Here is a 26,990-nt window from a genome sequence, read left to right on the forward strand (position 1 = left end):
CTTTGTGACATGGTGTGTTATCCTGCTGAGAGTTGCTTTCCTGCATACCTCGGTTATAACAAGTAGAGTTACTGTTGCCTTCCTGAAGGCTTGTAGCAGTCTGGCTCCTCTGACCTTTGGGATCAACAAGACATTTCTGACCATTCTGTGTAAACCCTAGAGGTGGTTGTGCAGGAACATCCTAGTAGATCAGCAGTTTGTGAAGTACTCAGACCAGCCCGTCTGCCATGTGATTGACTTGACATGAGCGATTGAGTAGATGTACCTAATGAAGTGGCCAGTGAATGCGAGCCATGCAAGCATTGTGCCATATGAAGTCACAGCATATCCTTTGAAAAATACATTTTTCTTTATTATTAAACACTAAACTCAGCCATGTGCTGCACCGCAGACTCCATAGTGGTTTAGAGTGTAGTCACATTCAGTTTTAATTATTTTAAATGTGCCATCATAGGTTACATATAACATGTGTAACGTTGTAACACGTGTAAAGTGATGCATGTTAAAAATTTGGTTGGGTTTGTCAGAAAAGTTCACATTTCTGATTTAAAAAAAAAAAAATTTCAAAACGCCTCCATAAATCTGACAGTGGCCGCATGTCAGTGATGATGTGTCAGTATGGATTAGGGTTTTAGAAATGCAGAGTAAAACGGATGCAGCATGACTTGCATACTGTGGACGTGCCTCCTTATGAGCCAGATATATAGCACCAGTTTTTGTGTCTTATCAAACAGATATGCAGTGATGGATCACGTGCTGCCAGACCCAGAAAGAGGGTTTTAACCCAGTGTTATTTTGCAGCTTAAACGGCGGCTGTGTGTGAAGAGGATTATGTTCAGAGGATGCATCTTTATTGCCTGTTAAAGGACAGAACTGTTCTCACGTGCTTGTTTTCTTTTTGGTCCAAAAAAAAAAAAGAAATCTCTCTTCTCTAACTCTTTGCATCTTACATCTTTTGTTTCCCTTTTGACTCTACAGATGTTCTTCACTAAAACATCCTGTAATTTTTGATTTTTAGATTTTATTTTTGTAATGTCACAAAAAAAAAAATCTGGACTGTAAATTAACTGTAAAATACACTAACTGATGAATATACAGTAACTGTGTGTATGTATGAAGTGCTCTGATGTGGCAGGACTGAGAGCTGTGGAGTGTTTTAGTTTCGACAGACTGAAGGAAATTGTATCAAACATTTACAGCGTGTTTAATTTCTAATAAACTACAAACGAGGCAGCGTGTTGGATCATTTCTTCCAGAGCTTCGTTGCTGATTCAGCTTGTGACAGATTTCTTTTGGCATTAGACGGCGTGCGCCTTTTTACTCACTTGACTAAACTTTAGAGGGGGAAAATCCAGTTGCTGAGATGCTTCAGTTCAGTGTAGTGTCTTCATCTGCTGGTTTATTCTGTGATCATCCTCTGATCCTGAAACCCTCTGTGATCCAAGTCTTTCCTACAGTGGTGGTCAGAAGTTTACAGGCTCTCAGCTGAAAAGTATACATACATTAAAAAAAAAAAAAGTATACATACAGGCTGAAATATATACAAACACTACAATCTTTTAATAAGTGGTGCTGAAGCTTCTAAAATGTTTTTTGAACTTGATAAGGACTATTAACTTTTTGATAGCCATCATTGACTACAATTGGTAGCATCTTTTTGCCGGCACTCATTGGATTGACCAATACTCAGAACAATGCTAAAGTCCAAGGAACTCTGAAGCAAGTGAAGATCTAACAAGGAGAACTGTAGTTTCACACAAGTTGGGAAGCGCTCTTGGAGCCATTTCTAAACAACTGCAGATTCCAAGATCATCAGTTCAAACAGTTGTATGTAGGTACAAATTATTTGACATGTAACCACTTTGCCAAAGTTTGGAAGAAGACCCAAACTGTCACCCTCAAATGAGAGGAAATTGGTTAGAATGTTTCGGAACAACCAAGGCTCAAGCCTGCCATGAACTGGTAACTGCTGGAACACCAGCGTCACTGTCCACAGCAAAGCCAGTTTTACATCACCATGGACTGAGGGTGCCGACTAAGAAAAAAGCTCCTGCTCCAAAGCTGACACCTTCAAACTTGACTGAATTTGCAGCTGCCCAGATGGACGAGCTAAATGCCTTCTGGAGAAAAGAATTTATGGTCAGACAAGACCAACATTGAGCTATTTGGCCACAATGACAAGAGGTATGTTTGAAGGAGTAATGGTGAGGCTTTCAAACCTAAGAACACTTCCAGCTGTCAAGCATGGTGGTGGTAGCATCAAATCAACAGCTAAAACCTGGACCTGGACATAATCGAGTGTTCCAACAGGACAGTGATCCCAAACACACAACAAAACAGATTTTGGAATGGATAAAGCAGGCTGACATTAAGCTTTAATAACTAATAATAATAACTTAGATTTGTGCAGCGCCTTTCCAGAGACCCAAGGATGATTTACAAAAAAGCTATAGGTTGAAGGTCTTGTTGAAGAGGTGACTTTTGAGGAATTTCTTACAAGGCCAGTGATGGGGGTGTTGCAGAACTCAGATGGAGGAGAGTTCCAGAGGGTGAGGCTGCCACACTGACGGCTCTGTTCCCAAAGGTATGGAGACCCATAGCTGAGGATCGCAGCGTCTGAAGCGTCCCTCATTACACATCTGAAGAAGTTCAGATGTGTAACGAGGGGCAGGGACATTACGGGCTTTATAAGTGAGGAGGATCTTGTAAGTGACGTGTGATCTGGTGCCAGAGCTTGGTGTGTGTTAGAAGCCTGGCAGCTATGTTCTAGACATATTGGGCTTTACTGGAGATCCCAAACAGGATTAAATTAATAATTCTGTTATCTTGCAAATTTCTAATATTGGGACATAGTTGTCTTGGTTTTTTTTCTTTTTTTGTTATTCTGCAGTCAGCTTTAGTGGATAACCATAAGTTTATAGATTAATATACTGAACATTGCATTCAAATAATTCAGTTGATATCAAGGTGTGGATTGGTATCAACCCTACAAATAAAACTAGTTACCCTGAAAATGACAGACAGAAAATGAAAACATCAGCATGGACACATGAATGGTAGGATACTTTATGTAGCTGTCACTTTATGCTTCTTTTACATCAGCTGATATGTCAGATTTTGGTTAAAAAAGAAAGCAAGAAGGTTCCTGGTTTGTCAGGGCCTTTCTGTGCAGGTTACCTCTGGGTAGTTCAGCTTCCTGAATGTTTGGCTAAATGTAGCTTGTAGTTTAAAGAAGGTGGTCAGGAACACTAGAAAAATACTCAGGCACTGACGTGGTGCTGGAACCCTATCAAGAAACTGATCCAAGTATTTTCACCAAAAAGCTGGCACCACAAAGTTAGTACCACTGACATCAATGGCTATAGGAGCAGCTACGGTCAGGAAATTACTGAGTCCCAGATGCAGCCCACAAAACTACCCCAGTTTGTATTACATAACGTTCAATCCTCAAAAAGCACAAAGGGAGAAATGGTCCAAGGATGGCTCTGAATCAGAGCTGAAGCACAAATTAAAATTTCTTTTGTGACAGTGAGAAGCAGAGTGTCTTCACTCATTCATCATGAGTGAAGACACACTCTACTTGGTAGTGGAGTAAGTGGAAAACCACTGTGAAAATTCACATGAACTCCCACTCAAGCCAAAAAAATAACTTGGAAAGTCTGAGAAACTTTTGGTACACAAGTGGCCAAGTTACTCACGTCATACTCAGACACATAGCAGGTCAAACTAAATATTTGGTTAACTGAAAGAGATTTTTGATTAATGGTGCAAATTCGTGTATTTCAAATCATTTTTTCCATCATATTTAATTTGAAATACAGCATTATGTTGTAACTGTTTCCTTCCACATGGAAGGACCTGGATTAGTTACAAAAGTCACTTGTGAGCTTAAATCAAGACAAAAACTCAGGCAATTAAATACCAGAAACAGCCATCAACACATCGCTTAAACACTGAGTAATAAAACACAACACACGGTCTTTGTAACGTCCATTCTGACTTACAAGCACATGAACGTGTTGGTGGAATAACTTTCCGGGCCAGGAAATCTGATTATCTGAGGAGCTTTTCTGTCCCCGTCCCACCAACAGTACAATCACTGAGTAGCAGACAGTAAATATGGAACAGCAGCTTTCAGGCCAACATGTTTCTGCAACAGCACAGATGAATGCCTTACTACCTCACATATATTCCTCCTCACACATGCTCCAAAGCTCATGGAGTATGCAAAAACATCCCCAATATTAACATACCACAGACAGCTTTTATATTCTTTATTAATAAAAGTTCTACCAACATAGTAAAATAAGTTATACATCTGGCCGTCAAATTACACATTTGCTTTGAAGTTTGTATTAAAGCAAGAGCTTTGGGAAAAATCATGGTATTCCTGAAATGCTAGAAGCTAAACCTACCTCCTGTTTCTCCATTTAAAAAATAATTTCCACAGGAAATGACATTAAAAAAATCTGCCACTTTAAAAATTATAGCTATATAGTTTCCTTAAAGATCAACACAAATGAAAATCTGGCATAAAATGAAGTGTTATTGCACAAGAGGCTGTTTAGAAAAGTGGCAACCCTTTCAACTCACATTTCAGACATAATTCATCATTCTTTAATCTACGGGCCTAGCTGTAAGAAAACATCTTCATCTGAACAGAAATATGAAAATAATCAGGATCTTTGTTTGGACTGGATCTGGGTTGTTATTGTGATAGGTTTAGGTAATGGGGTGCCCGAGTCCTCTGCCGTAGCTGGTGGCATTTTTAAGGCTTGACCATCGTTGGCCTGGCTGAGTCCTGAGGGGCCTCCTGCTTCACGTGCAGGTCCTGTCTGGGGACGCTCTGAGCGCCTACTGAGTTCTGGAGGGCATCAGGTGCAGGCTGGCCATAAGCATTACCAGGGTGAGATGGGGCACCTAGGGGGAAGTCACGTGGTCCTGGGAAGCGCATGTCAGGAGGGACGGGTGGACGTGGTCCCATGGGGCCGCGGACACCTAAACAGGACAATCAGAGGAAAATGAAGGTCATGAGGAGAGAAAAGCACCAAAGACTTCCCAAGTACTCAGTAGTTGGATAAAAAATTAATGACACACAGAGAGTGACAAATATTTATTATTTTTTCAGTGCATCTGCAGTGGTTTGTACTGCTTTCAGGAAATAAACAGCCCTGCGATCTAAACAAAAGCCTTCGCCTCCTTCTGCATCAGTCCCTTCCTACACAGACTTTACTTGCCCACGTATATGAACGGCCACCCGAGTATGTTAGGCAACTCATTTCAGCATTTTTCGTTTTAATTCAGCACCACACCAACATCTGCATTTGATTTACTAGTGGACAATCCCCTCCCTCATATTCTGAAAGTTCAGCTGCTGCTAACCAGCTAGCCCTGGCCCTTCCTATTTCACATTAGTCAGCCAGGAGGAAAACTACTCCAGAGTATTTGACCAAAAATATCTGAAGAGGAGAAACTTATAGATGGTATTATTTAAAAATAAATAGGAGATGCACATACACTGTGCATAGAGTCCCTCTCCTGCTACAAGCCAAATCTAAATCTGCCAAAAACAATGAAAGCTGGAATGCAACCACATACTAGTTAAAAATGAAGAGCTGATAAGATGAACTATATAAATCACTTCCTTGCTCAGTTTAATACACATGTTGAAGACCAAGTAAGGCCGGTCTGGTATGACCAAAAGCTTATGGTGGCTAATCTCAATAGATTTTAGATGTTTTTTTTTTTTTTTTTTTTTTAACTACCGCACTTTTTTCCCCCTCATTTACCATTATGCTATAATTGCCCTTTTTTGTTTATCTAGCTGTTCTTCATCAAAATTTATAAACATCTCACTTGAAGCATTGCAGGTAGTGACTATTGTACAGTCTCTCTCTCTCTGGGCTTTGCCGTAGCACTCTGTACACTTTGAGCTATTCAGCCTGCTTAAACTCAGCTGTGATTCACATCTAACAGCTCGCTGGCCTCAGCTCTTTGTCTACATGCTGAACTGGAACCTGAACTGAAGACGACTGAAGACACAGTTAACAAGCAGCCATTTCTGTCTGCCGGTCACCTTTGGAGGGATGAACTGCTGCATTTTAACTGGCAGGTCAACTACTCCAAGTATGTGCCAGTGCACTTAACACTCAACACTAACAACTTTATATGAACTTTTTCCAGTTTGGTTAAAACTCAACAGCCAAAAAAATTAGAAAGTTGGACACAAAGAAATCCAGATCAGGTTTATACAGGGCATAAAAATATGAAGTGTGGAAAATGAAACAAAATGCTCAACATACCCTGTGGAGGAGGCATTGGTCCAAAGTGATGAGGCGGAGGGGGACGGAAGTGTGGTGGGGGTAGACCCCGAGGATCAATAACTGGGCCGGGGCCTGGCCTGGGGGGAATTGCAAGTCCATTGGCGGGTCCAAACTCTCCTCCCATTTGTCCAGGCAGGGGCATACCTGGGTGTCCATTAGCTGGTAGGGGAGGACCTTGAAGAGGAGGGGGACCAGGTGGGAGGTGGTAAGGGCCAGGTCGTGGCTGTCTGTAGGGTATGGGTGGCGGCAGACGAACAGGGGGTCCAGGAGGGAGCACTGGGTCGTGGGGTCCAGGACCAGGTGGAAGTCCATGGACCATGGGTCCAGGTGAATCCCTGATTGGTGATGCTATGAAGGATCCTGGGCCCTGTAAAAAGAAAATGGATATGAAAATGAGAAATGACAATTTTCATGATGAGTACACATAGGTTAATACTTTGTCATGCAGTGAAGTGATCCCGAAACCACACAGTGCATTTAGCCAGGATTTAATCACATGACCAGTAACCACATACCATGATTATTTGGATGAGAAAAAAAAAAAAAGCCATTTTCATAGCATCTTGATATCTGACACATACTTTGAGATTTTTCAAAATCCCAGTATTTCCAACAATTGCTGCTTCTATCAGTGCTGTGAGATAAAAAACACACCAAGCCTAAAACATGTTTAGTCAGCCCAGGAGAAACAAAAGCCTTTAATCCTTTCCCATGACTGCACACACCGTCACACCAACACCTGGACTGACAGCATCTGTACTCACTGCCTCTGGACTCTCTGTGGAGACCTCAGCCTGAGTCTCTGTTTTTATCTGTGGATCTATTGCTTGTGTCTGTTTCAGAGTAGGACAAACACAGTGGAAATGTAGGCAGGAGCTCTAAGTCTACACAATGAAGGAGAGATGGCATCACATAAAAATGGGTTGGATTAAAAAAGAACTTACAGATGCATCCAAGTTGGCTGGAGATGAGCTGCGTGGGCCCATCAGGTCTGAAACAGGGGAATCACCATTGTATTACTTAAAAGATTAAAAACAAACATGAACTCTTTGAAATACACGGACAACTGAGGACATACCTATCCCAGAGATGTGTTTTTCAACGTAACGACCATGAGGATCTGATGGAGGTCGAGGACCTGAGGGTAGAAGAAGGCAAGACTATGAATAATCAAAACTCTCAGGACTCCACAGAGCACCTCTCCAGGGAAAACAGAGCAAGATGAAACAAAGAGAAAACACAGTAGGAAAGAAGTCAGAGGTACAAAACAAACTCACATTTAAATTATATTCTCTTTGGTGTCTTACAGTAACTTAAAATTAGCAAAAAAAAAAAAAAAAAAAAATCTTATTCATAAAAATGAACACATAAATTCAGCTAATCTGCTTCAGCAAAGCTGCTGCTCATCCATTTTCAGGGTTTTAAGTGACACAAAAAATAAAGCACATTTCAACAAAAACAAGTAGAATCTTCAACAAGAAGCAAATGGTCCAACTGAAGGGGTGTGAGGGGCAAAGAAATGCAATGCAATAGAGATGCAATACACACTAGGAAGAAATAAAAGGAAAATTGAAGGTGAGAGAGCTGAAAAGAAAAATAAAGTCAGGAGGGAAAGAGAAGAGAGATTTTAGGGTATGAGGTTGGAACGGAAAAGTGATGTTCCACTTGGTAAAAAGGAAGTGGGTGAAGCAATCCATTTGGACTCACCATACGGATCAATTCTTCGTGCAATTGGTGCAGAAGGAGGACGCCTGGGACCCTCAATCATTATAGGTGGGGATGGTGCACCCCCACTCACGGGAGAGGGCCCGTATGAGTCACCTGTTATGATTGAACCGTCAATTTACCAAAAGGGGAAAAAACAAAACACAAACCCAACAACCCCACCACCACACACAAAAACCTGCAGCTGAAAAAACACTACAAATTCATGCAACGAAGAGGTCCTCATTCCAGGCTCTCCAAGAAAATCAAGCAAATTAACAAGACAAATATACAACCACAACAAACGTGACAAAACTGGAGTCCTCTTTTTCATCGAAAACAGCATTGACTTCTGTAGTTCTGCAGGATGAAAATAAAATGTAGGGCAAGTTGTATCTGCTTACCTTGGCGAGGGCCTGCAGGCTGACCAGAGTTTGGCCTGAAGAGAGGAGCACGGCGCTCATTGAGCTGAGAGGTAAGTACAGCCAATCTGTGAACAGAGATAAACCATTCACATGCAGCTAAGCTGGGCCGTAATTTTAATAATCTGATAAAAATGAAAGAGCAAGAGGCGATGTATTCAAATCACTATACAGTCTGTCCAAATAACAATCAAAAATCTCAAAAGATTGTCACATAAAGCAGCTAAAATCTTCACATCTGAAGTAACTAAGTATTTTTACATTTTTTACAACTTTCTGTGTACAAGCCACCTTATTACATGCATCAAACTAAAATTCTAATATTTCGGAACAGGTGTATAAAAACAAGCACGCTTTAATAACTCCACCAAAACTCACTTTTCACGAAGCTTCGATGATTCGAGCTTCTCTTGATTTAGAGCTCGCTCTGCATTACGAGCGTTCACCTGGGGACAGTGCCGAGAATCAGTTCCATGCTTTGGCTTTATTATTAATCTTGCACGGGCTGAATAACTATTTATAGCATATGTAAATAAATTCTGTGCAAACTTACCCAGTTTGAGTGAGTTTTGTTTTCCTGCTCTTTGATCTAAAGAAAGAAAAACACATTCAGCCAAGATTCAGGTTAGAGGAATGTTTCTGCTGCAATGGCTCATCTGTAAATATTAAGGTTAAAAAACAGTCTACCTGTTCTTTGTAGACTTCCTCAGTCTTCTTCATCTGCTCCTCCATTTCATTAATGCGCTGCCTTAAGATTTTAACCTGCTCTTCAGCTTCAAGAGCTTTCCCTCCAACCTCAGAGAGCAGATTCTCTTTGCTGCGTCGCTCCAGCTCCTCTTTCGTTAATCTCCTGTGTGGGCACAGAAACACACCGCTTCAAACAACAGTAACCCCCAAGTCCTCACACACACATCGACTTATGAGAGGTTTCACTTAATCATCATCATCATCATAGCGTAAGGACAGGAAGTAACAACATTCTGCTCACTGCTGAATGACTGCTGCAGGCTTCACTTACTGCTGCAGAGCGTTTTCCTTCTGCTGATACATTTCGACCATGATTTCATTTTTCTGCTGGAGGATCTTGAACTGGTTTTCAACATGGCTCTTCTCGCTTTTCAGGGTTGAGATTGCATGTTCAAGCTCCTGGTGTTGCTCTGTTTCAAAAATAGACCAAAAGAACATTAGTGACGCATGCTCAACTGGATTATACATTTTTCTGAATAAAACATACCTTCCAGTGCCTTCCTAGACTTTTCTTCATTCAGTAGTTTTGTCATGAAGCGATCCCGCTCTTCTTCAACGACAGTAAGAGTGGTCTGAACCTGTGGGGGGGATATATTAAAAAAATTAAAATAACATTTAAAAAGCAAACAAACATGTAAAAAATCTTAATATCTGGTATAAAGTATAATAAACATCTGTTGATTTGTTACCCTAGAAATATCCATCATCTGTTTGATTCTGTTCTTTATGACTGTCTTCTTGTCCGTAAGAGCCACTGAAAGACCAACAAAGCACTGCATTATTAAACAGGGTTTACAGAACAGCTCATCACATTTCACTTCATGCTGTGGACTACACATTTATGATATTGATTAGTATTTTTGATAACCTAAAAACGTATAGTTTATTTCCCAAAAGTAGTGACAGGGTTACACTTACCAGGTGCTACTTCCCCATTGGCTAAAACTTTGGTGTCACTTTTTTGTAAATCACAAGCTTCCAGGTCAGACAGAAGTTCAGACAGCACCTGAAGTGGACATTTTTGTGTGAGAGTGAACCAATTATTTAATACAGGTCGAAAAAAAAAAAAAAAAAAAAAAAAAAAAAAAAAGAAGAAAAGAAAAGAAGAAGAGTTATGACAGTAGTTAGAGGGGAAAATTACCTCAACATTGTGATCTTTGAGCACTACAGAGTCCTCCAGCTCTTTCTGGGACTTTTGATAGACTTTAATCTTCTCGTTGAGCTCCGTGTGTTTTTCCTCCCAGCCTTTAATGGTGGCTTTGAGCTGTTAGTAGAGACGAGGTAAAAAGGATCAATTAAATCTCATGAAATATTCTGATTGACAAGGATATAAGAAAGAAATATGCATCAATTCAGACAGGCTTCATTGAAGACTACATATTGCCTTACTGTTTTGTTCTCTTCCTTTAATGCAGCAAACTCTTTCTCTAGACATTTGTGTTGAACGTTTCGGGCATCTTCACGAATCTTGGCCTCATCGAGGAGAATAGTAGTCTATGGTACGCAGAAAAAAAGTGTTTATAAGATTAAAAAAAAAAAAAAAAACAAAGGTTACACTAATAGTACAAAGTTTGCAATATAAAAATATTCTCAAAGGATTCTTACTTTAGTGAGCGCTTCCTGAATCTTTTTCCTGTTGAGCAGTAGCTTCTCGTTTAACTTCTCTAATTTCTCAATCTGTTAAAAGAAATAAAAATAAAAATAGGAGCATGAAATCAGAGAACAGTATACAAACAACAACAATGAAAAAAGCAAATTAAACAGATACCCTGGTTTCATTTTGGAAAGTGTTTGCCCGTTCTTCCCCCAGTAGCTGTGCATATTTGTCCTTTTCCTCGCACATCTGTTTATTCAATGTTTCTGCCTCCAAAACTTTACTCTGCAAACAGCAAGAGAATAATTTACTGACAGCCCTTGAACAAATAACTGAGCGGCAACAAAGATTCAATAGAGTTACATAAGAGTAAAGACTCTTACTGCTTACCTCTAACTCTTGCATCCTTTTCATTGCACAGCTAACGCTTTCTGTTGACTGTTTTTGATTTTGTTTCAGTTGTTCAGCCTTTAAAAAAATGAAGAAAACATAAATCAGAAGTTCTTCTGGAGAAGCTCAGAGACATTTGATTACATTTTTCTATCTGCGGCTCACCTGTTTTTGGAGTTCAGCCATTTTGGCGAGAGCTTCGTCTTTTTCCTTTTTGTGTGCCTGGATTTGTTCTGTGAGCTTTTTTTCATCCACTTTTCCCACAACATAAAGCACACAATCAGTGAGGAGCTACACATCTGCATTTTTGTCATGTTGTGTGAAAAATAAAGTAAATGCTTACCAAGGTATTCTCTCTTCTTTACCTAAACAAAAATCCCAAAATATAGTTATCAATTTGATATTGCAGTGTATAATTAGCTTTAGTGTCAGACAGTATATAATATCATCCAGCAAAGTCCTAAACACGGAAAATATTATTATGTGTAACTCAATCCATTGGGAGTTTAAGCCAGGGGGATCCAAAGCCTTATATAATCAAAGCTCATATAAATACTATTAGCATTTCATGTTGCCAAATAAACAGAGCAGCAATATCCCAACACTTACCGCCAGCACAGTCCTCCAGAAGAAGAGGGTGAAGGTCATTACTCCAACCAAAGCAGTGATGACAACAGCTTGCCAAGGACAGCCCAACAAAGTTTCTCCTGGCTTCCACTCTTCAGGCAGCAATGAAATGATCTGAAAACACAACCACAGCGTTCACTCCGTAGAACAAAATTAAACTGGAAACAGATGGTTAAACTAACGCTATGCAATTAAATTAAGTCTATTTCCAATTACAAATGCAGCTTCCAACAGTGATGAAAACAAGAATATCGAGATAAAACCACTTTCACAGCAGTGCTCTTAATTTGTCTTGTGCTAGAACAGCACTGCACTTTTCCTCATTTCTAAAAATCCAGGCACACTCCCTGACAGGCTGTGGTAGATTTTCTTCAGCTCTAGCAAAGATGACGGAAAGAGATTTTCACCAAGAAGAAAGGAAGAGCTGAGCAATTAATTAAATTTTCAGTTCAATTACAATTTTGGCTTCCAGACAAGATAACTAAGATAAAAGGATTGTGTCATGCTCTGTATAGGAATAGTTTTGCTTGTCACTATGTCACATTCCCTTACTTTTGCCACATAAAAGCCTGAGCTCAGTCCCTGACAGGCCGTGGCACGAATACGTCAGTTCACAGTGATTTATTTTATTTAGCTCAAAGAAATCCACTCAATTAAAAAAGAAATTTCCACCATTTTCCCTAAATCTGTGAGTAATCTTGTTCAACAACCATCATCTAAATATTGACCTAAATATTTGCGATCATGATTTTTGATATTCAAGCAGCATAAAGAAAGTAAAACCAATTTAGCAGGTTATACAAGGTGTAGAGTGGCAACAAATACAAACTAACATACAAACTACATAGTAATGTTTTTGTTAAACAGTCCACAAATGCAGTGTTTCAAAAATCAATTTATCTTAAATAAGAGCATTCAATAGTTATCAAAATTATTGAGATTTAGATTTTTGCTGTAATTGAGCAGCCCTAGTTTAAATATAAATGCAAGAAGCAGCTGTATGTGAACTAAAGCAACAAGATTATAAAAAAGCTCAAAGACAAAAATATGCAATAAAAAAAAACTGCAGAAGCTCTGATTAAGCCTCAAATTAAATTTACCTTTGACCAAGATACTGTGCATTCATTTACCAAAATCTGACACTTCAGCAGAGAGTGATTTGTTGTTGGTCTTTACATCAATGCCAAGAATGGTTATTGGATCTTTAAGTGACAGAGTTGAGTGGATGCACTGTTGTGATGTTTTTAATTATAACTATGTTTCCTACTATGAATTTGTCAAAGTTTTACAGGAACTGGTCCCCTGGTGGTGAGACAAAAATAATGGTTGTGTGGAAATACACTCACTGGCCACTTCTCTTTAATGCAACTATCTAATTATCCAATCACATGGCAGCAACTCAATGCATTTAGGCATGTAGTCAAGGTCATGAAAACCTGCTGAAGTTTAAACCGAGCATCAGAATGGGGAAGAAAGGTGATTCAAGTGACCTTGAATGTGGGATAGTTGTTGGTGCCAGATGGGCTGGCCTGAGTATTTCAGAAACTGCTGATCTACTGGTATTTTCCCACACATCCATATTTAGGGTTCACAGAGAATGGTCCGAAAAGGAGAAAAATAGCCAGTGAATGACAGTTCTCTGGCCATTCTCCTCTGATCTCTGGCATCAGTAAGGAATTTTTCACCCAGACAGTTCTGAGTTGATAAGAAGGCAACAGTAACTCAAATGGAGTGTAATAAGAAGAGCACACAACATGTCAAGCCTTGAAGCAGATTGGCTACAACAGCAGAAGACCACACTGCGTGCCACTACTGCCAGCTAGTAACAGAAAACTGAAAGCTACAATTCACACTGGTGTCATGAGTCTTCTATGACATTCAGATGGTAGGGTCAGAACTTGGTGCAAAGAACACGAAGGCATGGATCCATCCTGTCCTGTATCAATGGTCCAGAGTGGTGGTGTAATGGTGTGGGTAATATTTTCTTGGCCCACTTTGGGCCCCTTAGTACCAACTGAGAATCATTTAAATACCACTGCCTACCTGAGTACTGTTGCGGACCATGTCCATCCCTTTATAACTACAGTGTACCCATCTTCTTTTGGCTGTGGCTCAGGAGGTAGAGCAGGTCACCTACTAATCGGAAGGTTGGTGGTTTGATTCCTGGCTGCATGTCAAAGTATCCTTGGGCAAGATACTGAACCCCAAGTTGCTCTCCGACGCAAGTGTTGGAGTATGAATGTGTGTGAATGATAGACAGTAAAGGCACGTAGCTTAGTTACACATGGAAGTGCTTGTATGAATTGGTGTGAATGGGTGAATGTAAACCTGTTGTATAAGCGCTTTGAGTGCTCAAATAGAGTAGAAAAGTAATGTATAAGAACTAGTCCATTTACTTCAAGCAAGGATTATGCACCATGTTACAAAGCTCAAACCATCTCAAACTGGTTTCCTAACCATGTCAATGAGTTCACTGTATGGCTTCCATTGTCAACAGATCTCAATCCAATAGAGCGCCTCTGGGATGTGGTTGAATGGGATTCACATGAATATGCAGCAACTGTGCAATGCCATCATGTCAATATAGACCAAAATCTCTGAGTCCAACCTAGTATTTGCAATGTGTACCTAATAAAGTGACCAGTTAGTGTATGTGATGAATAAAGGAAACTGTGTAGATATAACAAAGACAAATAGATGTGTCCACACTGTCATTTTAGTCACTGAAATAGTTTTGCTGCCTAAGTGTTAACATAAAATAATACCACAAGTTGTTCTATACATACAATTTGATGTATTAAGTATTTCATATAGTACTTGACTGATTATGAAGCACTGTGTTTTACCTTTACAAGCCAAACATGATTCACTTTATAGCTAAACTGCCTTTATTTATGCCCAGTCATACCAAACAGAGCATATTAGTCCAATCTGAAAGAAACCTTTGAACTCCCCGTGAGTTGACAGGCCCAAACTCTCACTTACTCACTCACTCACACACACACACACACACACACACACACACACACACACACACACACACACTTCATAGCTCTAATAAAATCCCGGGATTATAGCTGCATTTAATACTGATGGTAAATATTAAAAGCCTGTCTTCACTTTACTCCATTTCAAATACAATATGCCATTTAAAAAAGGCAGAACTGTACAGTTGGATAGCTATTAAGAAGGAAGAGGACAGTGGAAACCGTCAACATATACGAGACCAGGCCAAATGAGTCTAATTTAAAGCATAGTGAGTAAATTCAGGAGTAAGAAACGTCCAAGTCATGATTATACATCAGCCATCTACTAATTAACACGTCATGGTTAACCCCAAAGGCCACAAAAGCGTAAATAATACTTCACATTGGTGTCAGTCGGGCTTTGTTTTTGTTTTTTTAATACTTACACGTTGAAGTCCCTTTACAAAAATGGTATATAGGTGTTCCGCTTCCATGACAGGTCGGGATAATGTCTCACTCTCCATGCCCAAAGAAGAACGGAACTAGCTAGATGCTAGTTTGACAGGTATCAGCTAGCTGCCTAGCACGTTAGCTATCCACAACGTAACTGTTCCGTTAGGCTAACGCTCGCTATCCGGGAGCGTTACAGTCTCCCGCGCACGAAAGTAAAAAAAAAAAACTCCGTTAAACAAACGGAAACGTAAAAATAGTCGAGACAGGCGTTGGTAACAACAGCTTGCTAACGGTAATTACAGATGACCCGTCGAATCCATTCACAGCCGTTGTCACGTCAGCTTAGCAGGGGATTCAAATTATGGATAACGACTGTAGCGACAAAAAAAAAAAAAAAAAAAGGCTACACTAACTTAACAGCATAGAGTCTATAGTGCGGTGTTCATCTAATCTGCCTGTACATGCCAAAATAAGGCCGTTTGCTCCAGCAGCCAGCTCAGCACCGGCTGTGTTGAACTTCAGCCTGACCGCGACAGTCAACAAAGCAGGGGGAGGGCCGGGGGACGTTCAGGGGAAACTGGAAATTTGAGTTCTCACACAGCGAGTCAACTGTGCTTTTCGGAGCAACAAGACAATCCTCTGTGACCAGATGCCCCCCATCAACTCAATTTTAATCCTCTGTCTCACCTATTGCGACAATGGCCCACATTTTGATTGGCTCTACAGAAGTACTCACATGTGGGTTTCACATCCAGTGTCCACATCCCAATAAAGTCTATGTGAGGCAAAGATGTTGCTTGTATGGGACAATGTGTGGTAGCGCTACCTTGGCTCTCTAACTTTGTCTCTAAAGTTCTCAACCTGAGCTGTCTCTCTTATATACTCCTTTCTACTCCTGTCCATCCTGGTCACTCCTAATGAAAATCTGAGCATCTTCAACTCCTCCACCTCCAGCTCGGCTTCCCGTCTTCATGTTTCTGATAAGTATAAATGGAAACACTTCTAAAAGAGTGTACAGAAAACTGTACGAAGTCCTATGGCATAGTTTTCTGTACACTCTTCAAAAGCAATAATGGTTGCAACCGCTGTCATTTCAGTTGCTGTTTGGTCTGCTAATCATTTCTGGGTTATAGTAGGGATACATCCAAGATCTGTTTGAACTGTTTTGTTCTGACACGTGTCCACTTTTGTAAACTAGAGCCAATCAAAATGCGGGACACTGTCTCAAAATATGGGATTGAGGGACAAAATGCTGTGCAGTCTCCCACAAAATAGTGACACTAGTCTCACAAGGAAACGTTGTGGTTTAAAAACTGATGGGCTGAACCATGAATGTTTCCCTGCTAAGGGTACTTTCAGCTGCTCCCTTGTCTCCCAAAGGGTCGCCACAGTGAAGAGAACCGCATGCTGATTTGTCACAGATTTTACACCGGATGCCCTTCCCACTGGCTTGTGACCCCTGAGGCTGGATTTGCGTCTCCTCCCAGTCTTGAACCAATGATCTTTTGACTTTGTTAACCAATATTCAATGTATGCCTATTATATATACATTGCATTTAAATTACAATAAATTAAAGTATATTTTTCCTTGACATGACTGATGTCAAACCTGTAACTTGTAGAGTATGCATGTATTCATCCCGTGTATGCATCCCACAGAGTCCCTCACAAACAAACCCCTTTCCCCACATTTAGTTTGCTGGGATCTGGGATATCAGAGGCTAGTCTCGTACTTCTCTGGACTGTGTGCAGTTAAGTTACAAGTAGTATTTCTAACCCACTATACGTTCAAACAAAACAGAAAATTTTGGACATCTGTCATCATATATTGCATGATAAATAACATGTTTCTGTATTTACAGTCTTAAGCCTTTATTGAGTGAGAAACCACATTTGCTAACTTAAATGGACATCAAAAGGTTGTAGAACCACATGAATTTCTCCCGGCCAATCAGCAATCACATCAGCCAATCACATGACAAAGAGATGAAAACCTGACATTATTTTCCACCTTTTTTTTTTTTGCCAAGTCATCAAGCCTGATTGCTAATTCAGATTCATTTGGATGTTGCTTTTATTGATTTTTATAAACTGAAATATTTCATAAATACAAGTAACATGCAAAATGCTGGTAACAAAAACAATTAGATTGGTGAATCTAGTGTATGCAGGCTGTGGGTATACGGCAAAGTGCACTTACCACAGTGGTCCACTCTGCAGTTTTACTCGTCATCATTGCAAGGATGCAGCCCGTGTAAACAAATCCTGTTGAGAATAATCCCATTTCTTCTTCTTGCATTTCAGACACGGGTTCCACTGAGTCCATAGACCCTTATCAAACAAAATTTACCAGTTAGTCAGCCTGTATTTTGGATTATGTAAAGCTCTTCTATTACAGTATATAGTTAAAATATCAATATATACAGGCAGAACTAAATAGCCCATTATTACGACTGATATGCTGATCCAAAGAATTAATACTTGAATCCATTCTACTGTAGCCAAAGTCCAAAATTCTCAGAATACATTTACGTTTCTGATTATGGCACAAAAATGAGTTTTTTTTAATCAGGAATCAAGCATTTATGTTGCTCTAAAGCAGTGTTTTTTAAACTTTTTGTGACCACAAAATTTCAAGAGACACCTATTTACACAAGACAGCCTCACCATGTCCGAACCACTGCTCTAAAGAATGACCAGCTGAGCAGCTCTTGATGCATGCTGAGAACATTTAATTAAACAGGGACAAATTATCAATGAATTAAAAAAAAAAAAAAAATCAATTGTGTTCTTTAGATTACCAACCTGAGGGTGAATTCTCAACCTCAACACCAAGGCCCACATCAAAGCCATTTTCGTGTGTGGCTTGAGGCACCTTCTGCATCTCATCAGCTGTGCTGAAGCTCTGCGGACTGTCTTTGTTTTTATTAAAGTGTCCACCATCTTCCTCCACGCTAACATCCGGTCTACTCGGCGCCTCATCCAAAACCAGCTGCTCCTCTTCAACCTCAGCTGGCTTTTCTTCAGGATCCGTTACTGTCGGGTTGTCATTGCTCTCGGCCTCGGGGATTTTGTCAAATTCAACAGTGTGTGGTGCATCTTCTTTAACATTTAATTCATGTTCATCTACGATGCAGACATAGGAAGAAAAAAAACACATGCTTAACTTTTAAGATTAACAACTTTAAATCTGGAACTGTTTTTTGGCAGAGTCAGATACTGGAGTGTTCATGGGTTCTTCTGAGAAAGAGTAGTGGACTTTCCTCTTTAATATATTGCATTATCCAGCTGCAGTGCTGGTGTGATATCAGCTAATGTGGGATCAAGTTGGTTATGAAGAAACCAGTTTTGGCTTTGTGGAGAAATAATTATAAATAATACATGAATAGTATGAAATGCATCTTTTTTAACATTATGAGAAAGGGTGAACACGTTAGAGCTATTCGGATGTTCTAATCTCTTATGGCGTTTCAAAAGCCCTCTCCTATGTCAACTCTCCAGATAACGAAACACGGTATGTCTCTTCAATATCAGTCAGCAGCTAGGCTGTCCTTGTGGCCCATTGAAGAGCCAAAACACATAGCACTATCACTGGACAGTCAGGTTACCAGTCTGCTGAAAGCTTAACTTTGACTAATCTGTTATCAGACTTCTCTAAATAGAAGGACATCACTAAAATAGCCCAGAAAATCCACTACAGTCACCCTCTGCTTAATGCTGAAACTATAAAGAAATTGGTATAGTCAGTGAAACCACTGGTCAGTTTGGTGACTGAAGGGGGGGAAAAGTCCAGCCTTATTGTTATTTTCTGGCCTTTTACAAAGTAGAGGATAGTGAAGATGGTGCTGTCACAGTTTAACATGGAGCCGGAGTCGTTTTTCTAGCATCCAAAACAGCTGTGCTTGTTCCTGTAATCACCATTCAAACCTTTACTGGGAAAAAGCTGGAGGAGTCCTTCATCAAACCACCTGTTCAACAAGTGCTAATGTGAAGAAAAGCACACCTTTTAGCTGCTCCCATCCACCGCTGTTTGATTTACACAGTGAAAAATCTACAGTAAAGCTACAGAAGTTAAAATAAAATATACAGATAAACTGTTAACTTAGTCTGATACAATGCTTAAATCAGGCAGCTTGCTGAAGACTGTTGGCAGCTGCTTACTGTCACAGTAATACCTGCAGCAAGCGGGGGTGAGTCTAAAGGGGGGCATGGAATGTACTAGACCATATTTATTTCAAGGCTTTAGAAACATTATTTTGTAGGTTTAGATTCAGAAAAATATAAATATTAATATTTTAAAAAAATAAAAAGGCTAGTAAAAATATCCAATGCCCCACTAAACCTCAGAGCCACTGAGGGCTGTTAGGTTGGACACTGAATTATTATTAACATTAATTAACCCTGTGTGCCTCCTGGATGAGGTGTTCTGGGCACGCCCTACTGAGAGGAGGCTCTGGGGCAGATCCATGACATGCTGGAGAGATTATATCTCTTGGCTGGCCTGGAATGCTTAAGTACCCCCGCAGATAAGCTGGAGGAGGTGGCTGGGGAGGGGGAGGTCTGGGTTTCTCTGCTAAGGCTGCTACCCCCGCGATCCAGCCCCGGATAAGCAGAAGAGGATGGATGGATGATTAACATTCATTTTTAAAAATGTACACCATCAGAATACCAGTTTTCTGCAGCAGGAAACGTTGCATCAAAGCACAGGGAAAACCCCAGTTCTGAGAATGTTGATAATCTTGCTTTTCTTAATGCTCCTTTAAAAGCTTAAAGATGCACATACTGACTCATTCACTAGTACAGACACACACACATAAGCATAAACAAATTTATCTCACACAGGAGATACAACACTGTCAGTACTCTTATTTTGCTTCCTACTAATATAAGAAAAAAATTGTAAAGACTATTTGACATTTATGCATTACTTTAGGTTGTCTGTATACTTTATTGCATTTGACATTACTGCACTTGTGAATATTTCTGCATTTAAAAAAATGTTTTCTTTAAAAAATATTATTTTAATATGCCATGTAAATACAATGAAAGGTTTATTTTTTTTCTGACAGATGTTGTATGCAGTTAAAGTGTTAAAAACACTGCAATTTCTAAAATGGAAACCAATGAGCAGTTCATTTTAAAAGACCTTTGTGACCACAATTAATTGTTGGCAGGAAGGTAGGAAAGGCAGGAAATTCTATCACCATGAGTCCATTACTGCTGGGTGTGAACCAAACTTCCTTTTAACTTGATGAAGACACTATCTGGATTCATCTGGAAACAAGACGCTGGATATCTGCTGCGCTACAGTATCAAATTATGCATTCACTTTGAATGCAAACCGATGCAATGAACATATGTTTAAAGGCTCTACTGTCAATGTTGAAAGCAAAATAAGCAACCACAGAGAGGCCAATCATGTATGAGCCTTTACGTGCTCAAGATACTTCAAATAATAGAAATCAAACCCACCTTTGTCAGTGTCTGATGGTATTTTTGGTGTTAAAAGCGTGCTGTCACTGGCTGTTGAATATTTTTGTCGTAGGCTGAAAGCCAGCTCCTGAAAGTCATCCAGTATTTCAGTTTCCTCGTCCAAATTACTCGTGCCCATATGCTGATTGTAGTCTTGATTAGTGTTATGGCTCTCAAGCATCTTCTCAATCTCATCCAAGATAGTGTTCTCAGAGGTTTCCAGGATGCCCTCGAGTGCATTTTCAATTTCCTGTGTACTGCCTATATGTGACTGACGGGTAGCCTGAAACTCTGTATCCAGATCAGTGAACATGGTCTCCAGCTTGAAAAGATTATTTAGACCCAGAAGCTTCTGGGCCTGCACCATCTTCTCCTCTGTGAAGTGATCCCTCAGCAGAGTCAGTCTCATTATGCTGTCGCTGTATTCTGGCTCTGGAGGTGAAACGGTGGGTGGACTTGTTTCAGGGAAGGGTTTGTCTGACTGCGAGAACAAAAACGCATTTTCATCTTCGAGCAACTCTTCTTCATTGCTCTCTTCCTCCCCTGTATCTGGTTCCTCATGAGTCTCTGTCTCCTCAGCAGGTAATTCTGCTTGACTGTTATTATTTCCTAAATCTGTGATTAAATGGTCAGATATCTGACCAGGCGGGCTGTCGTTTACTACATTTTCATCATCTTTGAGGTCTGAATCATTGGATTTCTTCTCTTCAGTGGAAAGGTTGAGGTGTTTTTCACTTTCTGTCACATGTTCCTTTTCATCCAATGCATCATCTAAATCCTGCTCTACTGCAACAATACTGTCTGGTACAGCTGCCGTATCCTCAGTGACCTCTGAATCCTTGGGAAGCTCCTGCTCATCTTTGTCCTCAGTGGCTTCATATGTGTGTTTTATATGTGTTAGTTCAGCATCACGGTTGTCTAAATTATTATCTTGGGACACTGGATCCGTGGACATTACAGTCTCCTCCGTTTGATGCTGTATTGGATCATCTGCTGTGTTTTTGGTTTCATCCTGAGCTTCATTATGCCCAATCACTACTCCATCATTCTCATTATTATCAAACAAAAGTTTCTCTGAGTCACTGGTGTTTTCTTTCACATGATCAGAAGTCAAATTAGGAGGATCTTGAAGAACTGGCTCTATGTTCTTTAGGTCCTTTGGGGATTCTACTGAGGGTGATTCATCATGGGTTTCTGCAGCCTCTTCTTGTTGATCCTCCTCTTCTTGATCCTCATCCTCCTCTTCCTCTTCCTCCTCCTCCTCATCTTCTTCTGAATTCACTTCTTGTGCTGCCATGTCTACTCCAGTGACAGCTGAAAACACAGCATCCCCAATTGATGTCCACATGTTCTTCTCCTCTGCTGTCACTGGTTTAGCCTCAGGTACTGCTGGTGGACTTTCAGGCTGTTTAAGAGAGTCAGACACTGTAGTGGTGACAAATTCTTCTGAAAAAGGTAGTAGTGGAGTTTCCTCTTTAATATTAGTATTCTCTTTGGGATGATCTTCCACATCTTCACTGTCCTCCTCTGAATATGGACTAACTTTCTTGGTGATTTCATCATCAGTGACGACAGCATCAAAAGTTGCCCCGAGGGTAGTTTTTAACTTAGGGATTTGCACTAACTCATCATCATCTTCCTCTTCCTCTGAAGTCACTTCTTGTTCTGTCATGTTTACTCCAGTGACAGCTGAAAATATAGTATCTCCAAGTGATGTCCCCATGTCCTTCTCTTCTGGTGTCTTTTGTTGATCCTCGGGTGTCACTGGTGGACTTTCAGGCTGTTTAAGAGAGTCAGACACCGGAGTGCTCACGGATTCTTTTGGAAACGACAGCAGTGGCGTTTCCTCTTTAAGATCAGTGGCATGTTCTGGATGGTTTTCCACATCTACACCACCCTCCTCGTCTACATATGGACTAACTTTCTTGGTGATTTCTTCATCAGTGACGACAGCATCGAAAGTTGTCCCGAAGGTAGTTTCTAATTTAGGAATTTGCACTCGCTCATCCTCCTCTTCCTCTGTAGCCACTTCTTGTCCTGCCATGTCTACTTCGGTGACAGCTGAAAATATAGTATCTCCAAGTGATGTCCCCATGTCCTTTTCTTCTGGTGTCTTTTGTTTATCCTTGGGTGTCACTGGTGGACTTTCAGGCTGTTTAAGAGAGTCAGACGCCAGAGTGCTCATGGATTCTTTTGAAAACGACAGCAGTGGGGTTTCCTCTTTAAGATCAGTGGCATGTTCTGGATGGTTTTCCACATCTACACCACCCTCCTCGTCTACATATGGACTAACTTTCTTGGTGATTTCTTCATCAGTGACGACAGCATCGAAAGTTGTCCCGAAGGTAGTTTCTAATTTAGGAATTTGCACTCGCTCATCCTCCTCTTCCTCTGTAGCCACTTCTTGTCCTGCCATGTCTACTTCGGTGACAGCTGAAAATATAGTATCTCCAAGTGATGTCCCCATGTCCTTTTCTTCTGGTGTCTTTTGTTTATCCTTGGGTGTCACTGGTGGACTTTCAGGCTGTTTAAGAGAGTCAGACGCCAGAGTGCTCATGGATTCTTTTGAAAACGACAGCAGTGGGGTTTCCTCTTTAACATCTGTGGCATGTTCTGGATGGTTTTCCACATCTACACCGCCCTCCTCGTCTGCATACGGAGTAACTTTCTTGGTGATTTCTTCATCGGTGATGACGGCATCAAAGGTGGAACCGATGGTAGTTTTCAACTCGGGGATCTGAACTCCTTCAGAAGACGAGACCGGTTCGCTTTCTGAAACAAAATCATCTTTGGGCACAGAGTCCACGTCAGATTTTGAGGGTGTATCTTGGGTTTCACTCCTTTCTGACAAGTTTTCAGGGACAGACTCCGGTGCATGTTTTTGTTTAACCTCTTCAGCTTCGGTTGCTCTTTCTGTAGCATCAGGTGACTCCATTACATTTGTTAAAGGTGGTTCAGCTGACTGTTCAAGTTCAGGTGAAGAGGCACTTTGATCATCGGGGACTTTATGAAGCTCCTCTGAGTTCTCATGATGATCAGTTTGTTTTTCAATCTCAGCTACTTCTTTTCCCGATTCTTCCTGTATTCCCTCTGCTGCTTGGATTTGGACAGATGTGTTATTTTCGCTATCAATCTCTGTTGACAAGCCAAGGAGCAAATCTACATCATAAGTGTTAAACTTGTCAAATCCAGTGTCAAAACAGACAAAATCTGTTTCCTGAGAAGAGATTAAAAAAAAAAAAAAAAAAAAAAAAAGAATTACTAAAACATCTTTGGTAGTCAAGTTTGCATTACTTTCATATATGTTTCCATACCTCTGCTGGAACTTCATGTTCTTTATCAGTATAAATGTGGTTTACTGCAAGAAGGTCCTTTGGGAAATAGCCAAACTGGCTTCCAACCTGTTGACAAAAGAACATGTTCAGGATTTTAACTACACAAATAAAATCTAGAACTGAATAAATATGCACTACAGTATACTTACACTTCCCGCCCATAAGTCAAGCCTCCTTCCTGACAGTTTGTAGTATACATAGATAGTTTCAGATTTCTTGAAAGACAGGAACCGACAATCAGGTCCCGAGAAATCGTTCACAGCTTTTCCCCGACACAGAAGCACTGAAAAAGCACAACATAAAGCATAAGAATGATTTTATTAAAAGTTTTGTTCTTTTTGGCTTAATTCGAGCATTTTTTCCTAATACATTCATTTATAGACAACGTGTCCAACGATTTGTTTAGTTTGCTCTCAGAAGCATGCTGGATTGCAGTCACCTGACAGCAAGAAGGTCCTGGGTTTGACCAGCCGGCTAGGACTGCTGTGTGGAGACATGGATGTTTTTAACATCCAGGTTAATTAAAAGCTACTTTTGGCTCTTCCCGTGTCACAAGGGGTTGCCACAGCGGGTAGCTCGGCATGTTTGATCTGGTAGATCTTTACGCTGGATGCCCTTCCTGAGGCAACCCCAAAGATGATTTGTGTCTCTAGCTAGAACTGAACCAGCGACCTTCTGCTTGGCAAGCAAACGTGTAAACCACTTGGTCATTCTAAATTGGCTGTAAGCATGAATGGTTGTCTGTCTCTCTGCTTTAGCCCTCTAATAGACGATATCCCTAGTCTCACCCAGCTGACAGCTGCATTACACTCCACCCCAAATACAACCCTGAATTGGATAAGCAGTAAAAACTGGATGGATGGGTTAAATACTGGGCCAAAGCTGATGTTTGTACTAAGAGTTTGACCCTGAGGTGAAACTAATAACTTTGGTTTTGTTGTCATTTACTACCCCTTTTGTGTTAGAGAAATAATGACATCTTTATCATAAACAATAACTGATAATCACTGCTGAACGTGTTAACCAAGTCAACAAGGGTGATGATAACATAAAGCAGATATACTGAGGCGTCAGTAATTATTTTACTTATCTGTCAGCTATTTTTGCTGTTATGTTGTTAGGCATTTTATTCCACACATCTCATTGGAAAAATATATATTTATTACAACATACTTAACTGATTGTAAAGCTAAATAACTGATAGGTATACAGGTATACTGCCACTTTAACAACACATGCAGCAGAAAATAAGCTCAAAAGTGATGAAGATAAAGGAGAAAAGGTGAAGCTTTAACTATGATTTAAGTGTGATTGAAGTATGAGGTATGCGCCACTGTCTTAGATTTTTTTTATTTAAATTCCTTTCTAATTAAACAATTTTGCCTGTCTAACTGGCTGAGTTTCAGCTCTGGCTTTTGTTTTATGGGTTACAGTGTGTGATCTTTACTGTTTTATGAGTCAAAATTAGCTGCCCCTGATGATAAGTCAACAATAAAATGCCTTCTTATCACCTATAGAAGACTTTTGGGTTATGGTTAACACTTTTTTTAACGTATTTTTGATGAATACGCTGTATCGTAAGTGAAACTCCTGAGTTTCCTTTAACTCTTGCACTGAAAATTAAGGTTAACAGTAAGGGGAAAGGGCAAAACTGTAAACTTTGCTAGCTAGAAGCATTAAAGTAGCACGTTAAATTTGCGGCAATGCAACCGTTGCCCATAAGTTAAAATGACCGTGAACAATAAAGCTAATGTGGCTCAACACTACAGACACCGTGGCTTTAACGTCACCTATCACCTTTTGTCGGAACATTTGCAGAGCAAGCCGGCCGGTGGCTAATTAGCTGCTAACATTAGCTTCCACTATCCAGAAGCGAGGCCGAAACTGACGGGCAGCCGGCCAACACGGGCTGCGTCTGAACCAGTAAACCGACCCAGCTATTGATTAATGTTAATGTTAGCTCGCCCCTGTTTTCACTGAGCATCGCACAGGTAAACAGCATCAGAACTGCAAGAGGAGATCAAGGTCGCAAATATCGACCGGCAACAGGTCAAGAGATAAAGGCAGGTTATGGAGGTAGTATCGGGATGGGGCGAAGACGCATCCCCGAAGCCCCCCCCTGAGATAACAGTTGCAAAGCCGGTGGACTTACTGCTGCACTCATTATCGGCACATCTCTTGAAGTCGGAGAACCTTCTCTCCAGGGCTGCGGCTGACATAAAGTTAAATAAAAGTAATAAAAAGCCCCGTCGGTAAAGGTGCTTTGCTGCCATGCTGGCAGTTTCTGTTGACTGGGCTGACTCCGCTGCTGCTGCTGCTGGAGCATGAGCACTAGGCAGCAGGAGCCGACACGTCAGCACATCAGATCCGGCTGGGTGTAGGCTCCGGATTGCTTTTCACAGGATGCAGGGTTGGATGTGGCTGCTTCAGGTGACTGTCGGGTAAAAATCTGAAGCAGCCATAAAAGAGACTTATCATGTACAGATTCTACCCCGGATTGAAAACCAGGGTTTTCTTATCATGCATATTTGACTATTTGCATAGTTGTGCTGTGCATGCCCACGGAGCCCTCTGCAAACTGATACCGTGGAAAGACACCCCCCCCCCCCCCAAAAAAAACCCCAAAACAAAACAAAAGAATAAGCAATAACCAAATGCTTGTAACTTCTCTCTTAGCAGTGAATGTCCATTATACCAGGACTTTCAAGATAAACTGCCTACTCTGTGCATCAGTTACTTTTGCATATGTGTGTTTAGCAGCAGTAATTGTGATGTAACTGATGAGGCTGATGCTGGCTTGCAAAGAGAATCACTGACAAATTAATGCACATGCAGCACCTAAAGCGTTTAGATACTGTCTACCAGTGTGCTCTACATTTTATTACCAGCTTTGGAAATCATGTACACCGCTGTTCTGTATCCTGCTGCTAATTGGGAATGTAGTTGTTTTTTTATAT

The 26,990-nt window shown here is 40.5% G+C and overlaps 1 protein-coding gene across 2 annotated transcripts; it reads right to left on the reverse strand.

The window, feature by feature from the left end:
* Positions 1–4,259: 4,259 nt before the first annotated feature.
* On the reverse strand, positions 4,260–26,340 carry mia3 (MIA SH3 domain ER export factor 3). 2 transcript variants are annotated; one of them, XM_030721180.1, is made up of 28 exons: positions 26,186–26,340; positions 24,183–24,316; positions 24,013–24,099; positions 20,699–23,915; positions 18,032–18,352; positions 17,427–17,557; positions 11,790–11,921; positions 11,524–11,545; positions 11,346–11,434; positions 11,181–11,258; positions 10,965–11,075; positions 10,802–10,873; positions 10,586–10,690; positions 10,338–10,460; positions 10,115–10,202; positions 9,886–9,950; positions 9,684–9,774; positions 9,468–9,606; positions 9,137–9,299; positions 9,003–9,038; positions 8,828–8,895; positions 8,432–8,517; positions 8,031–8,144; positions 7,402–7,461; positions 7,268–7,314; positions 7,088–7,156; positions 6,303–6,690; positions 4,260–4,998 (listed from the first exon to the last, which is right to left on the reverse strand). In XM_030721180.1, the coding sequence occupies exons 1-28, from the start codon at positions 26,304–26,306 to the stop codon at positions 4,769–4,771; spliced, it is 6,387 nt and encodes a 2,128-aa protein (XP_030577040.1). In that variant the 5' UTR covers positions 26,307–26,340; the 3' UTR covers positions 4,260–4,768. The 2 variants fall into 2 exon arrangements, with proteins under 2 accessions (XP_030577040.1, XP_030577041.1); XM_030721181.1 differs by lacking the exon at positions 7,088–7,156.
* Between the last annotated feature and the right edge of the window lie 650 nt (positions 26,341–26,990).

This window comes from Archocentrus centrarchus, chromosome 24 (assembly GCF_007364275.1).
Source record: "Archocentrus centrarchus isolate MPI-CPG fArcCen1 chromosome 24, fArcCen1, whole genome shotgun sequence".
Classification (NCBI taxonomy): Eukaryota; Metazoa; Chordata; class Actinopteri; order Cichliformes; family Cichlidae; genus Archocentrus; species Archocentrus centrarchus.